This window comes from Clavelina lepadiformis, chromosome 7, assembly GCF_947623445.1.
Source record: "Clavelina lepadiformis chromosome 7, kaClaLepa1.1, whole genome shotgun sequence".
In the NCBI taxonomy this organism is placed as follows: Eukaryota; Metazoa; Chordata; class Ascidiacea; order Aplousobranchia; family Clavelinidae; genus Clavelina; species Clavelina lepadiformis.
In genome coordinates, this window is record NC_135246.1 from 4,213,312 (window position 1) to 4,236,780 (window position 23,469).

Sequence of the window (23,469 nt, forward strand, 5' to 3'; positions counted from 1 at the left end):
GCATTTGGGCCGCAAGCCGCATTGGTCTAGCAAGACCATGGTCGGTTGGTAATTTTGAGTAACCTGCAGGACATACTTAAACTCCAAGATGAGCTTAGTCTGGTCTCCTGACTGCAGAGTATGGCCGTTTTCAGCGAGATGTTGGGTGCACCAAACAGCCAAGAAAGACAAGTGAATATATGAAATATGTTTTCAAAGACAAAAATATGTTTAGACGCCATTGTTAAAGTGTTTAGTGTATTGAATAGACTATAGACCAGGGGTGTTCAAATGATTTCTGGAATGATCCACCACAGCCAAACCTGACAACGTGATGATCCAATAAATACGAATAGTAAACATATTGGACATGATTTAATTTTTATGGTGCTTTATTTATGTAAATGTACCCTACATTGTAGGGCCTACAACTTATTTATGACTTTGTAAAGTTAAAAGTGAAGTGTGCTACAGCTGCAAGATTGTTTCAAGACTACATTGGGAGATCCACACAAAAACTTGAAAAGATCCGGATCCGGATCGAGATCTGCCATTTGAACACCCCCGCTATAGGGTATAGACCCTTCTCGAGTTACCGCCGCCATAATTTGTGAATGGCTAAATTTTTTCAATCGCCTCTACTTAACAATGGAAATTGTCGAACCACTTTGATTCATATTTGAAATTACAAACATTTTGGGCATTGGATTGTAAAGATTTCGCTCAGATGAGTTGCATATGAATTCCTTTGCGCGATAATATTTTTTTAACAATATGCTACCTGGTTCTTTTAGAGTGCTTTGAGTCCTATGCAATGGGATTGTTCGATATGATGTTTAGATACGTGGTCAACAAGAAATGTGACCTAAAATGGGTTAGAGTTTAAGTGTAATCTGCAGCGCACTAATTTTGATTGGCATGTCAAACAAAGTTTAAAATAATCAACTAGAAGTAAATACAAACCGAATTATTACATTAAAATCTGCAGCAGATACCATGCAAAATCTTACGCCTTTTACGTCGCATTCTACGCTGACCGCGTAATGTGGCTTTGTATTGAATTAGTCCAATGCATAGGATTGAAACCAATGTAAAATAAGAACTAGGCAACATATTTTCAATTTTTTTTTATTGCGTAAAGAAATTCATGTACAAATCACCTGCACGAAATCTTTACAATCCAATGACCAGAACGCTTGTAATTTAAAAAAGAATCAAAGTGGGTTGACTATTTCGATCATCAGTTAAGTGCAGGCGGTCGAAAAAATCTTGCCACCCAGACAGTAACTCGGAAAGCATCTATTACACAATAATACCAGACTGCAGAGTATGGCAAGAGCGTACACGAGAATTTTTTCTAAATGAGCATTGCACACGAGGGTAAACCGGCGTCTCCAAGAAAAAAGGAGACACTAACTTTTGCTCCAATTTACACAGCAAAATTAGTGTTTAAAACCGATATCTCTAAAAAAGCGAGAAACACTGATTTTTTTCACTGATTTCTATCGTATAGGACCTCACCTTGCCTGCACAAACATCGGGTAGCCTTGGGCTACGAGTCGCACTGCACATCGTAACTTTGCTTCTGCACGCATCTCAGCGATAACTGCCATACTCTGCAGTCTGGCAGTAATGTACACAGTAGTGCTGGATTTACATGGTCTGATGTTGGATTGTCCTGTGGCCCAGCATTGGTGGGGGCCTATTCATTAATAAAGTTATAATTTGAGGGCATTTGTGCCAAATTTAACTTCATGAACTTCAATATCTTTTTATTGGTCTTAGGATTAGATTAGCCAGCTGTTGTTATTGTTCGATAGGAAATTGAACAAGTAGCCTATACTTATCAACATCAGCGTGAAAATTTTTAAATACCGATATACGATACGTTAGTCAGTAATATTACGTTAGCAAGTAAATCTGTGCTTAGTTAGCATATAGTGGCATATTTAGGATTGCGTTTAGGGGGATCAAAAAGTCTTAAAAATTAGAATTCCGAAGCTTGTCTACCTCGACTTAAATATGAGAAGCGCGAAAACTTTTGTGTGTTTGCGCTTCGAATACTGCTTTAAAACGTTTTAAAGCGTTAAAAGATTTTCAAAATACCTTAAACATGTTTTCCTATGTCTGTGGACAACATCGCTGCCAAATTATAGTGTTAACTTTTAAGACACCTTGCATAACTTGTAAGGCCGTATACACCGATTTTGGAATGCTGTAAACCGGCATGGCCCATTGTCTTCTCCCTAAATACGCTAATGTTGGCATAAAATAGTATTTAAAAGGATAAATAATATACTCTCTGAAAAAGGTTTAAGATTTTGACATTGTTCTGAACAGCATTGTCTCAAAAATATTTAGAAAAGACCCACAATTCCATAGTAGGCCTAGGCTGCACCACGATTAGTGACATCATAGAAATTTTTGGTCTAGCACAGAAGTGCACAACCAAATGACGTTACAATTTGAGTAGCTGGGGTCTAGAATGCAAAGGCATCCTTTGGCTGTGCACTCCTGCACTAGACCCGAAATTTTAATGCTCTTTTGACCACTTGTAATTTAGCAAAAAAAATCTAGACCAAACTCAAGTTTTCTGGCAAATGAAGCTTGCATTGCTTAGAGACCGTAGTCATGCACACTTCACAATGAGTGTTGTAATATATTTCCTTTCAACATATGGACAACATGGATAACCTTATTTACCTTTTACAACTCAATCCAACAGTGACCAATTTCGTATCAGCAACTGGTTAATTCCATGATAATGTTGCAAAGTAGCAAAAATTGAATCAACAAAAATGACAAATAAATTTGTGTTTATATTAGAGTATACGCCTATGCCTTTCTGAAAAAGACACTCTGAATTATTATACTTTTTGTATTTTATATATAAAAGCATTTGTGTATCTGGTATGGAGTCTTCATATAAAAATGTAAATTTCACCTCTTATAACATAAATTTTTTATAGTCTTTAGTACATAGAACAATTAGTACTCTTTTTGCACATATTATGGAAGTAAGTGTTTGCATAAAAACATCCGCTAAGTTCTACTCACCTTTCCCTGGACACAAATTTAAGGTTAAAAAAAGACAAAAGCATTTGTCCCGTCGGTCACAAAAATAGCACATATAGTTTGATAAAAAATGCAATACAGATATTATTGTTTTTCTTTCCACATAGCTATCTTCTACATTAAGCAGGACATTCTCACAACTAAAAGCTTTTGGCATATATATCTTAACTTTAAATTTGTAGGTGAACTAAAATTTTTGGTCTGAACAAACATCATTAAATTTACCAAAATTACTTTTCTGTGTTTGGACGAAACCATTTGTTACATAACAACGGTAATTCTTGATTTTAAATTGTCAGTCAAACAAAGGATATGTATTTAAATGTAACACCTGAACAAGTTATTTCAGTCACTGTGGTCTTGTTAAGCTGGAGTTATAGAGCAGCCTGCAGCTTGATAGTTTTTTGTAATGGCAAAATGTTGTATAAGTTGTATACAAATATAAATGTATTATTTGTTTCCGAAAAAGAAATAAAATCCCAAAGCTGGATGAAATGTGGCACGCAAATGATATTGAAATTGAAAGAATCCCCAATACCATTGATGCACACTTTTTTAAATCGATTAAGCCATACGAAATTAGGTATGCCGTGCATTCGCTTGTGAATAATGAACAAATGGACTGTTTTTCATTTATTGGGTCAAATGAAGTGTTAGTTCAGTTCTATAGTTCTGTAGTTCTACAATACTCAATTTGCTTTCTTGAAAGTAGGCCATGTAGAAATTTTCTCTTGGTGCTTGATAACCAAAACGACAAGCAATCTGTTTTGTTTCATGATCAACAAATTATGTTCTTGACTTTAATCACTGCTTTATAGTAATGCTGTTTGGAGCTTTCACGTCATTGCATCGTACTTAATATACAATCTTGCAGTGGTTGTTATAGCAATATAGCTGATGGAGAGTCGCAAAAGAAAAAAAATAATGAACAAAAAGATATGGAAGTGTTTACAGTTCCCAAAAAGTAAGCTCGTTATAGGGCTGCTATGGCCCTTCCGTAAAGACACTAGTGTTAGAGTCTTTTTTGAGACATCAACGTGTGCAGCTGGCTGGATTTCCATTAGTTTTGTTTAAATAACAACATTTTCCAATGCAGTTTGAAACGATTAAAACGAAATAAGCACGTAATGCAATTTAGAAGCAGAGAAAATGAATAGTTAAATTAAGGTAAACTTTAAATTTGGGGAATATTTTTGCATTATACTTGGGTGTATTTTTGCTCATTGGTAGGTGGGTGGCCGAAAAATTGGAGGGGGCCTGAGCCCCTTGGACCCCCCTAAGTCCGACCCTGGTACACAGTTTGACTTATTCAATCTTTAAATCATTTGAAAATTGAGTGCACAGAAATTCTGTCCAAGTCATAGTAATTCCATTAAGTGCAAAATAACGCACCTCAAGTTTATGATCCTTCTCTTAATTGATGAAATCTTCCTGTAGTGTAAAAAGTTAAACAAATTTTCTGCAACTTTTCTTGTGTTTGTTACAAGTGTTTTTTCTACTTGTCTGGGACCATTAGTGCGCTCTTCGAGTGTTAATCAGAAAGAATTATAAAATGTCTGGTGTCGGGTTTTCTTTCGGATGTTTCAGTTGTATCAAACAAGAAATATAATTTTTGCTAATAAAATCCAAGTTACGAGATTAATGTTGTTAAATTATAAAAGCATTATTATTGCTGTATAGGCCTTTGTAATCGACATTCTTGGTGGGTTGCACACTAAGTCTTTGAGCAGCACTGTGAGTTGGATACCGTTGGTCTTGCTCATTTGCCATCGACTGTGAAGAGCTTATCTAGATCAGCGTTTTTCAACCTTTAGTCCTTCCGGGACCTCTAAAAAAGTGGAATTAAATTTAGGAACTGGCATCAGGAAAAGAAGTGCAACTAGAAGCCTAAATGGGTATTTGTGGAGTGTTAAACTCAAAATTGATTTGCTTTTCGATTATGACGTTAATTAAAGAATGAGTTTACAGTTTAAATCGATGTAAGCATAATATTTTTCTTGGGACAAGTTTGAAAAGCAGGCCAGGTCACTTTATAAAATGCATTGTGATAATCGATAATGCATTACATAACTACATAACTACACAACAACGATAACGTTGTGCCGATGTTATGCTCTCATAATGGGGACATCCCTAACTATCTATTTGCCTTCCCGTTTTTGCATTTTCTTTTGAAAAATCGATACCTATGTTCTTGATAATACATGATTTATATTTTTTAGCTTGATAAGCATTTAGATTTTAAAATGTCTTGTGTAACATATCATGTGTTTATGGTATTCTTGTATGTTTTCTTGCAGACAGTCCCACTTAGGATAAACATTTAGTTCCTAGATATATAATTAGTTATTGAATATCATGCTTGGTTTCTAGTATGATGGCATCTTCTCCAACGTGCACTGATTTTACAAAAGGTCTTGAATCTTTTGCACAGGATTCTTTCGATGGAAAATCTGCTTCTTTAAATGTTGAAGTGGAGAAAAAGATTGATCGACAAAAAATTATGCAGACTAACACTTCCATTCAAGACATTCATCCTAATGTTATAAAACCTCGGAAGTTTTTACGTAAACGACGTCATAGCACTGCAGATGAAGGATCTTTATCACATTTACAAATCCCAAATAAAGGTTCAGGCCAAACTGCGGTTAAACATCGTCGAACTAATCCAGGACACCATAAAAAGGATTATGTCGGTGACATCATATTACCGACTAAGTTTTTACTTGGTGGTAACATCAGTGATCCATTAAATTTAAACTCCATGCTCGATGAAAATATTAACCGAGCTCTTAATGCTGTCACCCCTTCGTCAAGCCCGCTACCTCCGAGAAGCTCAAAAATCAACATAGTAATTCCAAGTGACATGACGGACCCGCTTGGTTTAAATATTGCTAATAATGACGATGAAAAATCTACCGGTAGTCTATCTGGTAGTGGTTCTATTTTACACATTGATGTTGAAGCTCCTGATGCAAAAGCAAATCACAAAAAAAAGAAACGGCGCCGAAAGAGTCAACACGAAAAAAATGCGACTTTAAACCAGGATATGGATATTAGTTTATCAACTGAAATTTGTAATTTAAACAAAGTTGCTCAGACGAAGGAAAACAATTGTCACATTAGCTTGAAGGAGTCAAGAAGCAAAAAGGCAAAACTAGGGGTTTTAGATATCGATGTGACACCAAGAGATGAATGTATGGTAAAAGCACATCCTTTACTTTCCATTGCTGTTCCTAAGGTGATGTTGCTTGAAATATGATAAACATTTATAGTTAGATATTGATAGTACGAGCAATATACAGCAGTTAAATCTTTTATCGTTCAAAATCTTTTTTTCGCTTCAAGGTCGCTTTTTCATCAAGTAAATATGTCAATATTATAGAATTTCTTTTAAACTGCCTTCATAGATTGACAAAATGTGTTTTTACAGGTGTCCACAACCAGCATTGATCCTATTGTCTCACCCGTAATACCACAGGATGTGAAAAAATCTTCATTGTTTTCTCCAAAAACAAAGAAACGAAAAAGTTCTTCTGTAAATGCCAGCAAGCAGCTATTTCATTTGAAACATATCGATTCTAAAGAAGGTTTACTAATGAAGGAAAAATCTACTGACCTTCAGACACCAGCCACTGACTGTGAAAAATCAGCAGGTTCATTTAGTGAAAAAAATGATAAACTAGGTAAACCCACGTTTAAGCTATCAAATGCAAGATTTCAATACGGAAATTATTGCCAGTACTATGGATATCGTAACCCACAGAAGTTCAAGGATATCCGAATGGAATCCTTTCACAAAGAATGGTTTAAAGGTTAGTTTTAGTACCCACAATTAACTGTATCATAATGAATACCAAATATCTTATTAATGCATATACTGGATGGACCAAAACATCTTACCTTTTTAAACTTCCTGCCAATGCCATAATGTTCTGACTTTGAGGCAGAGCCAGGATTTGAAGTTTGGGGAGATAGTTAAGTCATCATTAGCTATATACGGGTAATTCCCATTTTTGCACGAAAGCAGTTAAAGCAAAGCATATGATCAGTGGTTCTCAAAGTTTTTTCCGATTCCTCCCTTGCCAACTAAAACACCGTCAATTCCTCCCCCCCAAAAAATCAAAAAAAATAATTTCCAAAATTTTACACTACCTGAATATTGTCCCTGGATGATGTCCTTTGAAGATTTATCTCAGGAATAAAATTCAAAATTGCAAAAGCACGCTCTCACAAAATAACCAAACAAATTTACAAACAAATCGTTAATAATGAGTGAATGAATATCGAGTGCTGCGTTCACTAGCCTTGTTTATGCATGTCTCAAGCGCAGGTAACTTGTCTGTTGGTTTGAAAAACTTAAATTTACCCATTGTAGAAAGCGACGATCTGGTTCAAGAATAACGTCATCATTTTGTCGGAATCTGGGGTCAACTTTTTGTTAAAAAAATGTTGCAATTTTTCACATTTTGTGAAAACAATTTTCAAAAATTTTAACGCTAGCGTACTCGCCAAATGCTGTAGTAGAGAACCCTCAAAATCCGCGTCTACCTGCTCGTCAATAAAACATGTAGATTGTTGAATGCAAAACACCTTTTACTTCACTAATGCTTGTGCAACTTAGCCTTCGCGACGCTAATTTTGCACAGAAAGCACTGCTTACTAGTAGTTAACAAGTGCTTCCAGGTAGAGGGAGCCAAAGATTAAAAAACATGAGAAAATTAAAGTGTCCCACTATGCCCTGCATCTCGCTTTGCCTCGTCTTCATCTACTACTACCTTATAGGTCTTGGATGTGCCCCCCGAGAACCCATCGTGGCCCTGGTTGAATGAGTTTGTTGCGTAATGTTTTTGGTCCTTGTTGTACCTCCGTTCGCTTAATTGCATATTTTCTCAAGCTAAATGTTTAAACGAAAAACACGAAATAAGTTTTGTGCTTCAAAAACTGTAACTTTGTAGCGGCCTGGGTGGCATTATTAATACCATTACATCATTCTTGGAAAAGAGTTTGCCAGTTATTGATTGAAGTTTTGTTTATTGATAACACTGCAATTGTCGTTTGATATTTGGAAACTTGCTCTAAATAACTTCGTGTGAAAACTCCGTTTAGTACGTTACCAGGTGGTTTCAAAACGCGCTAGTTTTAACTGAATGTAATCCCCATTGCCAATGCATTGTTTTTTATCATTCACACGTCCTGAAATGTTCGTGTTTTTTGTCGGATATTTCTGCTCACATCGCTCCACGTTTTATAAGCTCGAACTTCTACGCGAGTAGGCGGTCAGACGGAGAAATACAGAGAATTGTGCGCTCGTACTACGTTAGTCATGGTGATTACAATTCATGAGACCTGTTTCAAGCAGTGATTTTACTAAGTTTGTGATTATGCGTATTATTCGGAACGTGTACAGTACCTACAATAAAAAGACCTTTTCTGGTAAACGGTATCTGTTGTAACATAAAAGCTTTCGGCTGACAAGAGGTTAGAGAATTCTAACCGCACGCACCAATAGAGTCAGACAATTAATTCAGCAGGTAAATTAAGTCAAAATAACATAAGTTAAGACAGATAAGCTGTGCATCTGCTGCATCAGCCTCTGCAACTTATCCCCTACCAAACTCATAGCTGGACTCCTTGCTGTAAAAAAACACACCAAATAACTGCACTGCTGATTAGCTCTCCAACTTCATTATGCACTTCTGAAACATAATCATCACTTTTCCATGCAATAGTAAATGCATGCATTTATTAGTTATGGTAAAACAAACTGCTTTAGGCTTGTCAAAATTTACCTAATCTTTTCCGTATTAACAGCTATTGTATATAAAAAGACGATAGCTGTAGAAGGCAGGTGTTTAGCATTAATGCTAATATTTAAGACCGAAGACTGTGTTCGACAAAGACAGATGAATTTTTGCATTAGACATCGGACAAATTTACCTGTCAACTAAATAGCGCTAACACTTGTTCAATCATAATTAAGATGGTAACCACTAACCAGATAACCTTTGGTAAAATGCAATTCATATCTGGTTTTATTTTTTCTGTTTTACTTTGGTTTCGATGACATAGTTATTTGCGAGCAGTTGCAATTATTTATGCTGCATAATGTTGTCGCCCAAGTCTGATAGATTTTTGAATGTAAATGTCTCCAACTAAATACAGTTTTGTATTTCATTCCCATTTTTGTTTTCTTCTTCGTTGAAAGGGGTTTGTACACCCTGACTGTTTTTATTGTTTTAGTGGCTGTGCTAGTTATTAGCAATTTAACACCATCACAATTTTCATGCATGTTTTAAGCTTTGTTGGCTTTGTTGCTTCTTCCAGTGTATTAGCGCATGCTATTAACAACTGTACTGACGCGGTACTGATCTTTCATTACCACCACGCCAATGACAAATAATAAAAGGAATGAAAAGCGCCGGTATATGTGATACTGAAATGTGGGTAACTCTGTTAGGTGCAGTTTTATACGGCACGCTTTCATCTACTCGTGATACACTTTTTTGTAGCAAATCTCTTTAGCGCATACATCGGATAATTGCATGAAAAGTCTGAAAAATTAGATATGTGAATAGTGATTTTGTCTAATATTAGTTTTTGTATATTTCTAGAAAAAGATGTTTTGGATGTTGGATGCAATGTCGGCCATTTAACTTTGCTGATTGCAAGGGATTTCTCCCCTAGGAAGATAGTTGGAGTTGATATAGATGAAGGTCTTATTAAAGCAGCCAGAAATAATGTTCGTCACTATGCTACTGCTGGTGTGAGGTAAAGAGTTGAGTTATTGTGATTGGTTGTCGTAAAATGCTGTCTTATATCATAAAGTAATGTATCATATGAAATACCATTACCAGTTCACAATTAATATGTTTATTACCAGTTTTATTTATACTCCAGGCCTCCTGTGTCAAATGCAACAAAGTACCCAGACTCAATGCCTCTTATGTATGGACCAATTGTTGGCCCACCAATAGAAACTGGCAAAGATGACCTTCCTAGATTCCCAAATAATATCATCTTTCTAACTGTATTTATTCTTAGTTTAAATAAAGAAGATAATTTTATGCTCTTTTGTTGAAAGTTTTAATTTTCCCAATGTTTGTCCTAAAATCAATTTTGGGCTAGCTTTATCAAGCCAATGAAAAACAAAAATTTACCAAACAGTTAAAAACACACGTATATATAAAATTATTCAAATTAACAAGAAACATAAATCATGATCCAATTATTAGCATCACACACATGGATTTAATATTGCTACATGATAATTGTCATCAATTTTGTGGATTTTTGCAACATGTCTTGAGCAATACTGGCCAAACCTAGCGATTCTTAAACTTTTTGAATTGATTTCCCACCAAAGCCAATTGCCAAACCCAAACTTCCCACCTTTAGTTTTTAGAAAATTTTTTGTTGGTTTTAGTATAGGCTTACTGTACGCTATGTTAACGCTGTCGTCTGGCTAGACCTGAAGTACATTAAGCCTCACCTTACACATAATTGAACGCTACCAACCAAACACTTCCATTAATGATTTTATCGCAATCACACACATCAAATTTATAAAACAATGAAACCGAAATGTAAATTTAAAGGTAATTAAGTGTCTTAATGCCAGCGCAGGAGAGGCAGTTGTCTCAATAATAAACGATCCATGATAATACCGGTACCATGACCGACGATATTGCAGGTTTAGCGTATCTATAGTGTTTTGAAGTAAGTTATTTACCAAAATTATCAGTGATACCCGCAAACACCGCAGAATTTGATTCGTTGTGCAACCGGAGGTGCATCCGCTCAGAATTTGAACATTGTCAACATCAACTACTTTTGTAACTATGGCACTTTCAATTCTTTAGGCTGAAAATGTAACAATGGTAAAAACCTGTATATCTATGTAGGCCACTGATGTATGAATACAGTTAGTAGTGCATTTGTAGTATTTAATAGTGCAACAAGACTTTTTTCATGTGTAAAATTTATGTTTACAGAGGAATTGCAAAACTGTATTGATTTCCCACCGGCTTAGAACCGCCGAACCAACACTTCAACGAGCCAAATTTTTTTTGACAAACTTACTAACAATTCTTTGTTGTTTTAAGGTTAACTTTTTTAGCATTTTCCCCTGACTCATGCTTGGAGCTATTTTTTTGTGTGTTGATTATTTCCAATTTGGCTAATTTCATTTTAGTTTATAATGTTCTGGTTTGAAATTTTTGTTTTTTTGCTACTTTCACTACTGCAACCTTCAGTGTTACCCCTAATGCAGCTGTAAGTGGAGTTATAAATAAGCTAGTAAATAATTAGTATGGTAATCCGGAATTAGATGAAATCACACAGTCAGTGGTGGTAAATAAACAATGCGAGACAAAATGGCGGAAAAATTAAAATTTGTTTTCAGCAGAAGAGCATAACTATTATTGTTTTGATATTATGCCTTATTCTTAATTTTTGGTATGTACAGTAGTGTGGAAAAGCAGACAGTTGTCATTTAGTTTATTGGTTGGCTTATTATTGTTAGGGTAACTATGTGCCTGTAAAAGATGAAGTCCTCCAATATCAAGAACCAGAGTATGATGTAATTATGTGCATGAGTGTCACAAAATGGTTGCATATGAATTGGGGTGATGATGGATTGAAGAAAACTTTTCAGAGATTTTTTAAACAACTTCGTCCTGGTGGGAAATTGATCTTAGAACCACAGGAATGGAAGTCTTATGGAAAAAAGAAGAAGCTCACAGTATGTTGGACAAAATTATTGTTGTTCACTGGTGGGCTATATTGGTGTTCGTGGATACCGGTATTAATTGATTTTATTATTTAGGAAAGAATCTACAAAAACTATTATTCAATCAAGTTGAAGCCGTCTATGTTTCCCACATATCTAGTTAAAGATGTCGGTTTTGAAAAAGTGGAATATATACAACTTCCATCAAAAAACAATGATAAAGGTATGTATTGCAAACAACTATCGTAGAGTGTTTGGTTACAGACCAGCCTATAGTTGTTTATTAATGTCCTTCTTTCAGGTTTTCAAAGGGCAATCCAGCTCTATCATAAACCAGAGTGATTATGAAGCAGATATTGAGTAAAAGGAGCAATCATGAGCCATTGAACTTGCATCATCTAGTTTAGCAATTCCACATTCTTTGATGGGTTTATAATGTTTGTATGGTGAAAACTTCTTAATTCGAAATGAAGGAACCCATTATATAGCTACAGTTATTGAAAAGTTCAATTACTTGAAGAGATTAATTTGGCATGAAATATCCCCAAATTGATTGGAGAGTGCTTTGACATATTATTAACATTTCTGCTCTGTTCAAATACGAAAACTTATTCACAGGTGCAGTAATTATGGCTATGGATACTTAATTATGACATGTTGGAATTTGTGGCTATTTTCATTGTAATGAGTGCTGTTTATGCCGTAGGAGAAACAAAACACTGAATAACATACTCAAAGTATTGAGTTAATGGGATTCCAACGTTCTAAATTTAAATATGGGTAATTGGGTATAATTGTAACATGTGTTTTGTAATGAACAGTTGGGTTACTTTGGTATATTTAAAAATTTTAGTTAAGTAGGCATGACTTAACCAGGCTCTATTGTGCTGAAATGCTTTTCCGTTGTGCCATTTCTGACATACTTTGGCTGACTTTTTTTGAATTAATGATTTTCAAAGTTTCAAAGCTAAAATGTTTATTGGTACATTTGAACTGTACGGCATTACTTCTGTTGTGGTTTTGTAAAATCACTCCTGCATTGAAATCATAGTTTTCAAGTTATTGGAGTTGATTGGAACGCAAGACGAAAAATTAAATAACATGTACCGTATTATCTTGTAGTGCTCTGCTTATTTTCAATGCGCTGCTGTGTTATGCACTCGGGATAGCTTTAAACTTATCTGTAGTGGATAACTAATGTGTACCAATGCGGATGATTTATGGTATGTCAGTGTATAGTTCACAGTTTCGATTTTTTGTTTTTGATGGCTGTGTTGTTTGCTATTGTATGGCAATAAAGTATTTTATTCATGGTCGATAAACTTTAAGCATTTTATGTTCTTATACATCTTTAAAATCAGTTATGATTGTATATTGGCCCTTATTTTATAGACTACATGTTATCAAATAGAAGTTGTAGCGTATCGCATGCTTTGGCACGTAGAATATGTCGTCGAACTGACTAAAATAACCCTATGTGGCTTAACTCCGATGCTAGTCCTGGCTCCCCAGAAGGGCGTGAACAACTTGGCTTCACAGGCGGCTTTAAATCATGAGAGAAGTCAGCGTACTGTGTCCGTTTGGGAATGCGGGACGCACACGATCAAGGTGCCTACCAATTGCGTCACAAGTACAGCACTGCACATAAACATCTTAAGATCTAAAACTAAATAACAGACAGGTGACATGCAAGGTATTGCTGGCAGGTGAGTTTAGTTTACTACCAAAAAATATCCACTCTTCAAGATGACGATTGCATGTAGGCATGAAATAGGCCTACCCATATTGTTCATAAGTAGCTTAAACTGGTTGCATGGAGTCGTAAACCCCAACCACTGCACTAGTGACCCGTGAATCCCAGTACCTGCATCGCACTGCTCATTCGCGTGCACAAGATGGCACGGCACCTAAAAGCTAAAGCTGCCCCGTTTCAACTGAGTAACTTGAGGAGGAACTTTACGACTATAAGAAGAAATGCGAGCAATTACAGCTGATCGTCAACTCGCAATCGACCAAACTGAAAAGCAAGAAACTGCATTTGAAGTTAAAGCAAAAAGATACGACAAGGCTGGCCCAGCGTTATCAAGCCCTTAAGATAAAAGATATTGTCGAAGAACTTTCACTGCAGCAGAACGACAGCGTCAAACCACTCTGAAAATCATCGCAACATTTGCAAGTTGCAATAACTATAATGGGGAACTGAAGTCATTTTCAACCTATTTTCTAAAAATGGATAAAAATACGCTGATTCGGAAAATGTAAACGAAATTTCTCCATCTTTTTTCGTTAACGGGTTATTGGCAAAACCGTTTTCAAAAAACTGTTGGGGTGCGGACGATGTGATGTCACCTAGCTGATTGGTCTTCAAACATACCAGATCAATAAAAAGTTACTGTTGGAAAACTCGTTTCGGCGAATATAGTGAGGGCGTTGGACAGTCTTTTTAATATATTTTCAGTAATGCATGATTGACTGGCAAGTAGTGAAGTAATCTCGTCGTGGGGACCACTAAACCTCATTAATAGTTTCAAATCTACAAACTTTGGAAATCAACATTGTTTCAAGAAAACTTAGCCTATAGACTTATAGAGCAACGAAAGATATTACGCCATATGTATGTGTTGTTAAGCTGTTCCTGATCCACTACTGCGGCTATCTTGATATTATTTTATTGGCAAAAGCAAAGGCATAGCTTGACGCCGAGAGACGTCTCAAAAGAGCGTCTGTAAAACGTCTAGAAAACGACTGACTCGAAACGCGAACAGGAAATCAAGAGAAAAAACAATAATTTTTTGGGCAAATAAACGTGGTTTCCTGCCGCTACCTAGCGGACAGGGTGGTGAACGTTACAAACTGTCGAAACGTTTCAGATGTTGAGGTCTATATACGGTTCTCATAATATACAGGTCCTCACCTGCAAGTGTGTCCACAAAAATGTGCATGTTATCAACATCCTATGAGACAAGAAATTCTCACGTCTGTTCACCCGCCCCCAAAAATTGAGTTTTTATGCCTGAAAACCCGCTTTAAAACGCATCGAAATGTATTTTTTTTAATTATACATACAATAACTGGCGATTTGTCGTGTACAAATTGTTTAATCATACAAAACGAGTTGTAACGACTCACAGTGAGTTTGAAACACCTCGTGACCGCATATGTTTAGATTATTGCTGCTGACTAGTCGCAAGCACAAAATGCAATGGTTGAAAGAGAATTCAGACACGAAACACCTATGGTTTGAAACATGGGTTTGTGAAGTGGGTTCGTGTTTCATCGCCCCCTGCTGAATAATTTTTCGAAAAGGTGCCGCGGCTATTTTTTATTTTTAGTCAGACCAACAGACGATCGGACTCTTTTACTGTGCTACTAATTCTGTTTGTGTGAGCGAATTTCAATAGAGCAATACTTAAGCATCGTTTGTTGCGGTTTACAATCAAGGGTGGCTTTTAATCAATAAAAATGTTGCTTGTAAATAAAAGCTGTGTTGCAGAAAGGCGGTTGGTGATTTTCATGCCCAGAAGCAATGAAAACCTACTGCACGTAATCTTTTTAATATTTACTTTTGAACTTTTTCTGAGTTGTATAATTCCTTCAGCATATGAGCATTATGAAAATATTTAAATTTGATGGTTCGATTAGACAGAGGTGACGAACCTGCGGCCCGCCAAACAATTTTGTGCGGCCCACCAAACGATTTGACAAACGCCCATACATGCAAGGCATATAGGACTTATAGGCACTCAATCGATGTATTTTTTGCGGCCGCGGGAGCAGCTAAAAATCTGCCAAATGAAGCGGTTGTGCTTGAATGCTAATTATTATGCAAAATGTTAAAAAAATTGTGCGGCCCGCTTGCTCAGCCGTAACTGACAAAGTGGCCCGCGTCATCGAATAGGTTCGTCACCCCTGGATTGGAGCGTCTGGCGCGTAAAAATGCAAACTGCGTTTAATTCCCAGTTGCGCTACCGTTGTAATACCTTTGAGCAATATATGAACGACGCTTGCTTCTGTTCAGTGGTCCTGACGAAGAGTTCTAAACTTGGGTATAAAAATCAAATAAGAATGTGTAAACTACTTATTAGAACTTGCATAAAGACAAGTTCGGTAACCGGAACTCGAGCGATAAGGAATCATGGCCGAGTTTCGCTGTAAAAAAACTTTCCTCAGTCCGGGGATAAATATTGTAATACCATACCATTTTTTCATGATCAATATTTTTTTAGGTCATTTTGGGTAATCCTGGGAATCAAGCTCGGGTTCAAGAGAACCCTTAAAATTGGTGAGGCTTGTGGCAAGCTTTTGGCACATCCATAGCAAACAATAAGACTGGTGTAATTATCCTTTTGTTTGACCTTACTCTGAGTGATTACGGTCAGACCTTATGCCATCAAAGGTAGGAAAATAAGAGGATTACCGTAAAACCTCTATTTCACCGCCATAGCGCTCTATTTTTCAACTCTTGTTTGAAAGTGGCGTTCTATTAGAGGTGACGTTCAATTAGAGGTTTGCGCTCTATTTTTCGACTAGCTGGTCAGAATTTTGAAATAAAGTTTATTAATGAAAATAAAAAACACCAAACACATTTACCGGTATATACAGGTAATTAGAAAATATACTAATACAGGTGGCGTTCAATTAGAGGGAGGCGCTCTATTTTTCTACCCTTCTTTAAAAGTGGCGTTCTATTAGAGGTGGCGTTCAAATAGAGGTGGCGCTCAAATAGAGGTTTTACGGGTAAATTGATTTGAAAATAAGCATAATGGTTAATCTAAATAGTCCATGATAAATATCTATCTAACTATGACACTGAGATCAACCTAACAATCAAACACAAGTCGTTTGTTTAGGTGGGATGTATTTTTAAGTAACACTAGCAATATAACGATATTTTTGCATAGAAAAAGATCATAAATCATCATAAAATGCAGTACACCCTGTTATATACGTGAAACTAAATCCACTCAACGTTACAGCAAATGTAGTGATGTTTGCAAGAAAAATAGTGTATGGTGTAACTACAGGAAGAAGGTTAACAGGCGAATATACGAAGATCAATCATGCCAGGGCTAGGTTCAATATAGAGTACTATCTGCACAGAACTTATACTAATACTCGTATATCCTTAACCGACATCAGACTATATGACTAAACTCAACCAACAAAATTACAGAAAACAAATGACATTACTGAAGTAAAATCACCAATGTCCCGACAACCATAAATACATAATGCTTTGCAATAGATAAACTATGTATAAAAAAATCTAAACGCGTACAAATTTAATTTCTACAAAATAATCCATAAGTATCATTGCACATACTGCTTCAGAAATGAACAAAAATACCGGTACATCTGTCCTAGTACTTAGTTGTTTACCGTACAGTAATTTCAACAGAATGCTCTCAAATTAACTGACCAAAAACGAATTTTTCTGTACCAGTTTCAGACATAAGTATGGTGATTATACATTACAAACGATCTCAACATGATACCTATTAACTAAGTAACCGCTTAATTAACTGTCATCACACTGCGTCAGAAGTGGTTCCTTATCCACAACAGCAGAGGAAGTGGGTAAATTTTCTTTACCATTATGAGAGCGCATATTGTCTTCAGTAAGTGTAGCATTTTGGCGATGCAATTCCCGAGCAATTTCCTTGCTTCTTTTACGATGAGACCTTTGCTGCAATCTATAAATAAATTTCATTATACTTCATGATAAAAATTAGAAAGTGATAAAAGTGAATAGCTTGCAGGTTAAGACATTATCGTTATTTTCGTCCTATATTCAGAAACAAATCTTAAGTTTTACACACTTTCTTCCATTTAAATAAAATTCATTTTTTTCTTTGCTAATAGTAATAATATAAGTGATGAGCCAAATTTCAGAAAAAGTTGAACAATTCCTTCAGTCCCAAATGACACAAATCTCAAAAAATTTTTTTTAAATGCCCCGAGGTTTCTATACTTAAACGGAGATACAAAAACATGTCAAAGATGCAAACATGATGATATCAATACTTTATAAGTAGCATCAAAACCCTGAAAATATTCCAAAAACAGGAATTTAAAATAGTCTTGTTGTTATTAATTAAACAGCTATATTACTCAACAAAAAGATACCATTGGAGAATGGATTTTCTTTTCAAAAATTTAACAAACCGCATACAATATTATCTATTTTTGATAACTTTTGTACAAGATTATATTAACAGTTAACACTTTTTTGTATTGTTTGTTTGTGATGTCTAATCAATTGCACAATCACAACTTTGAAGACTAATTCTTATCAATTACAGTATTTCAACTTTGATATTTTCCTGATTTCTTTTGTTTCATATCACAACTCTGTAACACTACTACTACACTACTCAAGACAGACACTATACAGTACAAACATTGCTAAAAACCTGTTAGTTTTCTGATGAATACATGTGATATATGTGTATGACTTATCATGTAAACCAAGGGGCACAATGGCTCCGGCAAGAAACATTAATTCTTTTGGCTCACCGCAAAGTGTTACAAACGGCCCTTTGCAAAATAGTCACTAACAAGATTATGTTGTTCAAAAGTTATTACAGTGTTGGTGAAATTTTTATCGATGCATGCGGCAAAATGTGTTTATAAGGGGTGAGGAGTTACTTTTAGACTGAGACAAGGGTGAGTGTCAGGTTTGGCTGAATTAAGACAGAATTTTCGAGTTGGGTTAATTTTCTGAACAACATCTGCCATTATGAACCAAAACATTTTGCTTACATTGAAACGATATCATTTGTCATGATGTCAAATCTTTCATGTTCTTCCATTCCATAGCTCTGAAACAACAACATGGTAAAAAAGTGCAATACTTTGCAAAAACAAAAACTGTTTCTGATATTAGTAACATATAAGAATTACTCCCTATGTTAGCAACTTAACACCGGTAACAATAATCCAGAAGGATGCAAAATATAAAACATTAATGCTTGTCTTGATAATCTAGATTCTTGAGTTTTCTCAAAATCAATTTATATTCAAACTTGGAGAGTTCATATTGGCAACAATGCACAGATTTACATAAGAAAATGTTTTTGAGACCTGTTGTTAAGTTATTTTTGTGTTTAATTCTTCTTTAAATAACCAAATGTTTTATCACAGGAAATAAAGATATTAAAATATCACCTCACTGCCATAACGAGCTTGCATGTACAGATCTGAGATGGCCTGTAGGTGGCTGGTTCTGACTGAGCGCATAACACCACTACTGTGTGATTTAACATCAAACAAATGTTGACGAACACTTTTGCCCATAGGCCTTTTCAACTCTTTGCTCAAACCACACAAAACATTATCTGTCAAATAATAAAATCAAAAAAACTGGTTTTAGTTTTAATCAAAAACCAATGCAAATATTATCAAATACCTTTAAAAATATACCAACACAAACCTCACCTAAATTTACAAAGGACGTGATCGTTTTTATTCTGAAACTGCAATTTTGCTGAATCTGTTTATATTCACTGCGATCTTCCTTTGAAGCAGCATTTGAGTCTTGTTGTGAAAACAGTTGGGGTTCATAAATGAGTTGTGCTGCTTCATCTAATCCGCTTTTGATTTCGAGTTGAAGTTTCTAGTTGTCAAAATCAAATGAAAACAAAAGCACTAGAAGCTATGGGTTACCATCTGATTTGCTATGTCGGTGTTTGTTTGCAGGTGTTGTACGTTATAAAAACAGACAGAAATTTAATGAAATTTAAAACATCCAAGTAATATGCATTTGTTCATACTTCGACAATGTATTTATACACCTAATGTGTTTGCATGTTTACTAAAAGTGTCCTGTCCAAGTGAACAACACAGGTAGAATTGGCCTTTTTAAATGTTGCAGGTTTAAATAGTGTACTAGTATATCCTGGAGTATTAGCACAAAACCACAAAAAAACTCTTGGACTTCTAGTTTCTACTTACTTTTGGTGCTCCAGAGCCTGGGTTCAGTTGCCGTTGTTGAGAAAACTTCAACCTAACTCTATGGACAAGACGCTTCACAAAAATTGCCACCATTACTACAATCTAGAAAAGAAACATGTTATGTGGTAACATACTATTTCCAGTATGAAACAAAATATTTAAAATCTAACAACTGCTTCTCAACACAGTTTAGATTCACAGCCAGGCCTGAAAAGTTTGCAAAGTGAGTGGCTGTTTTGTTTTCTAAAAATTTTATAGCTAGCAAGCAACAACTATCGAATGTGCAAATGGTGACAAACTAATCCAAATAGAAATATAATTATATATATAGCTTGGCTATATATACATTATGAATGCAGGAGTAGCTAGCATGCTTTTTGTCGGAAATGTACATATTGCCGTATAGCACAAACTCTCCAGCCTGAAATTGTGGTACTTACAATAGCTCCATATATAAGAACTAGCAGCAGGTTCGGACCGGCAGTATCAAAGTGGAAGCCGTTATTTAAGGTAGTCGTAGTTGATTGTGAGGTGGGTTGGATGGTTGTTACCACTTCGTTGAATTGTTCATTTATAGTTTTATTAATAGCCATTGTGAGTGCAGTTGGTTCCTATGTAGTTCCATTCCTATGGATTGTCCAGAAATAGTGATATCACATTTAATTGTATTAACCCAAAATTCCTGTTTAAATGAGAGTGACACATAAAAATTTCAGACTATCAGATTTCATAGTTCATCGTAGGCATTGCAGCAAAAAGCTCACAGAGCACTCAGTTACATTGTCATAAAGCATGTACAATTCCAACAAAATGATAACTAAGTAACGCCTATTTATATTACATGCTAAGATCTAGAAATAGCTTTTTAAATAGGAACAATATTACAGCCAAGCAACCCGCGCCCATCCCATTCTTGTGGAACAAGTGTTAATGTTACTACGGTATCATCACGCTTAACACACACAGACACTGCTTTGCCTTTGCTGTGTTGAACAAGATCACCGATGACGTTTAATCCAGTGAAGTTTTTCTTTGTTACCGATCCAAACCGCAGCAGTTTATCACCAATTTTTAATCCTGCCATTTCAGCAGGTGATGTTGGAGATATCAGGGTTACAGCTGCATAAGGATTTAGTTCCACTTTCGGGGCAATTGTTGATTGTTTTGAAGATTGAACCTCGATACTTTCTGTTTCCACCGCATTGACATGCTGAGCATGATGTTCTATCAAACCTTTTTCTATTTCTTGCATGATGCTCTTGTGGTCATTTTGCATGCATATTATGTTATGGCGAGCAGTTCGAACTTGTGTGACGTCAATGTCATTGCGTGGATACCCTTCCTGATCCACCAATGGTGTATCCATACCAACATTTCCTTGAGTTTTCAAAACTTCAAACCATAGCTTAATGTCATTTTCAATTTCCCCCTTTGTTGCTATTAATTCCTTCAGGTGAGCAGCCATAAATAAAGCTTCGGAATACTGATCATTAAGCAGAAAATAAAAATTAAAAAGCTGTAAAAAACATTTCAAATTAAACCAGTGGCACAAAAATCAGCTAAGCTTAAAAATGTTGGAAAAAAATTTAGGGCATATGTCATTATGTTTTTTGACATAAGAAATAAATTAATGTTGAAAGAACTGTTTCATATCAACCTACACCTACTAATTAGCAGATTAGAATAATTTACTGTTCTACAATAACTTTTTTTCGAATTCTATTTTAGAATAGTTCTGAACCAGTAACAACTAAACTTGTTATTTCATAAATATCTGGTATAAGAAACTATGACAGGCTCTTACAGGAAATTCTTCCTATTACTTCTTCATGTTAGGACCACAAATGATCATGAACTGGACAATCTTCGTAAAATATACACCATGATCAGAGTAAATTAATGAAAGCTAAAGATTAAGAAGAGACTCATGTACAGATTTTTTACAAACTGATTTTACAACAACAAAAGGTGCTCAACTGGTGATAGAATTCTTTAATGAAACCAATGTTTTGCAAACCTATGCAGGAGAGTTTCGTCAGGGCAGATAACAATATTAGAAGATAAAAATATTTTTGAAAACTATGAACATATAAAATTACGTAGATATGAGCAATAACTAAGAAACAATTATGATGTATCATGACTAGGGCAATTATTTTTTGACTTGTCAAAAAAAGTCAAAATTTGGTCAAATTTTTAGCGTTAGGTCAAAATATGTCAAAATTGTTTACAAAGTCAAAATTTTTTGCAAACTGCATTGCCGTGGTTTCGTAGAGGTTGCACTGTCAGTGAACTTTTCATTTAACATTTTACACCTTGTAGCCTACTTTATACTGTTGTAAATGGCCCATTGTCTACGTATTGTGAATCATAAACTATTAAGTGAAATAATTAGGTTGATACGGTGTGATGCTCAACACATCTCAAAACGTGTAAAATTTTTGCTAGGTCCTAAGTCATTTTGCGGCAGCTGTAGGTTAGGTGCAGCTCTTGCTTCGGTTTTGCTTTAGATACTTCATGTATCTTTAGTTTAGACAAATGTATTGAACAGTTTTTGTTGTGTCTTAGCTGCAGTGTTTTGGCAGTGATTTGTAATTAGCTCATTTCCATTTTCAGAATAGGCTAGGTCCGTGTTCAGATTTTGCCCTTCTGTTAGACTTTTGCACATTCTTTCGTTTTAGTTAGATTAGCCTACAGCCATATTTGGCTCCAACGTTGCCACTTGTTTTGTATTCTGTCCTATTTCTATGTGTGTCTACTTCCTTACCCTGTTTTTCAACTTAACTATTTAGTCGGCAATTTTATTCGAGAATAACCAGCGTCTTGTTTTTTTTTAAATGTAGAAAAGTATCTCTCGTTGTACTACAATAAATTTTAACGTTTTGTACAATAAAGCGTAATTTAACTACTTGAATTCTTCATATGTGAAAATTTGTCAAAAAAAAGTTTTTTAATGTCAAAATTTGTCAAAATTTTTAATTTTTAGGTCAAAATTTTTAGTTTTTTAGGTCAAAAAATAATTGCCCTAATCATGACGTAAGAAATGCAAAATTACATAATAAAGCAAAGGTAAAACCATTCAGTTGAAGGCAAACAAATATATGTAGCAGGTTTACGTGAAGTATTGTGAGCATATAGGTGACAAGAATTTGTCTTTTTTATTGTTTATTACATCCTGTTTCGAGTTAAAAAGTTGATTTTAGCTAATTAAGGTTTTATTAGAGTTAGATTAGAAGGTAGATTTAGGTTAGGCTAAGGTTGCTATGTTTTAACATTTAAGTTAGGTTAACAAGAATCTGAAAAATTATAGCTTCGAACACACGATTTTTCCAGTGAAATAGTGGCAACCATTAATTTAAAGACAGAGTTAAGCTGGTAGATTGTAGCAGAACATTCACTGCTAGAGTGGAAATTGTGGCAGCTGCACACAAGAGATTGATGAACGTGATTGCCGAATCTATACGCCAAGTTATAATAATTAAACACAGAATTGAGCCGACAGTGCACGCAATAACGCAAAAACTTTGCGTCTAGCTGTCTAGGCACGAACGAATTCTCGTGAAAACTGCTGTTCTGTTCAGCTGGGCACGTCTGTGTCACAGTCAGGTTGAAATCCACATGTTTGTGTCTGGATGGCAAAAGAAAAACCCCTATAAAATGAGCTCCATCCAGGGAACCATAGAATTTAAATCGTCCAAAAACTTTCCTAAGTCCTATAGTTTTTGATACTA

General features: G+C 35.4%; 3 protein-coding genes across 3 annotated transcripts; 1 reads left to right on the top strand and 2 right to left on the bottom strand.

The window, feature by feature from the left end:
- The first annotated feature begins 1,217 nt into the window (after positions 1-1,217).
- LOC143464496 (7SK snRNA methylphosphate capping enzyme-like) lies at positions 1,218-13,107 on the top strand. Its single transcript, XM_076962281.1, has 7 exons — positions 1,218-6,295; positions 6,488-6,869; positions 9,669-9,825; positions 9,955-10,084; positions 11,579-11,797; positions 11,882-12,008; positions 12,087-13,107. The coding sequence occupies exons 1-7, from the start codon at positions 5,429-5,431 to the stop codon at positions 12,125-12,127; spliced, it is 1,923 nt and encodes a 640-aa protein (XP_076818396.1). The 5' UTR covers positions 1,218-5,428; the 3' UTR covers positions 12,128-13,107.
- A 3,519-nt stretch (positions 13,108-16,626) lies between these two features.
- Positions 16,627-20,338, bottom strand: LOC143464497 (protein C1orf43 homolog). The gene is made up of 6 exons (XM_076962282.1): positions 20,179-20,338; positions 19,739-19,840; positions 19,223-19,400; positions 18,953-19,122; positions 18,548-18,606; positions 16,627-17,478 (listed from the first exon to the last, which is right to left on the bottom strand). Exons 1-6 carry the CDS (start codon positions 20,329-20,331, stop codon positions 17,304-17,306), a joined length of 837 nt encoding a protein of 278 aa, XP_076818397.1. The 5' UTR covers positions 20,332-20,338; the 3' UTR covers positions 16,627-17,303.
- A 24-nt stretch (positions 20,339-20,362) lies between these two features.
- LOC143464498 (26S proteasome non-ATPase regulatory subunit 9-like) lies at positions 20,363-21,303 on the bottom strand. Its single transcript, XM_076962283.1, has one exon. It carries the CDS (start codon positions 21,201-21,203, stop codon positions 20,604-20,606), a length of 600 nt encoding a protein of 199 aa, XP_076818398.1. The 5' UTR covers positions 21,204-21,303; the 3' UTR covers positions 20,363-20,603.
- Between the last annotated feature and the right edge of the window lie 2,166 nt (positions 21,304-23,469).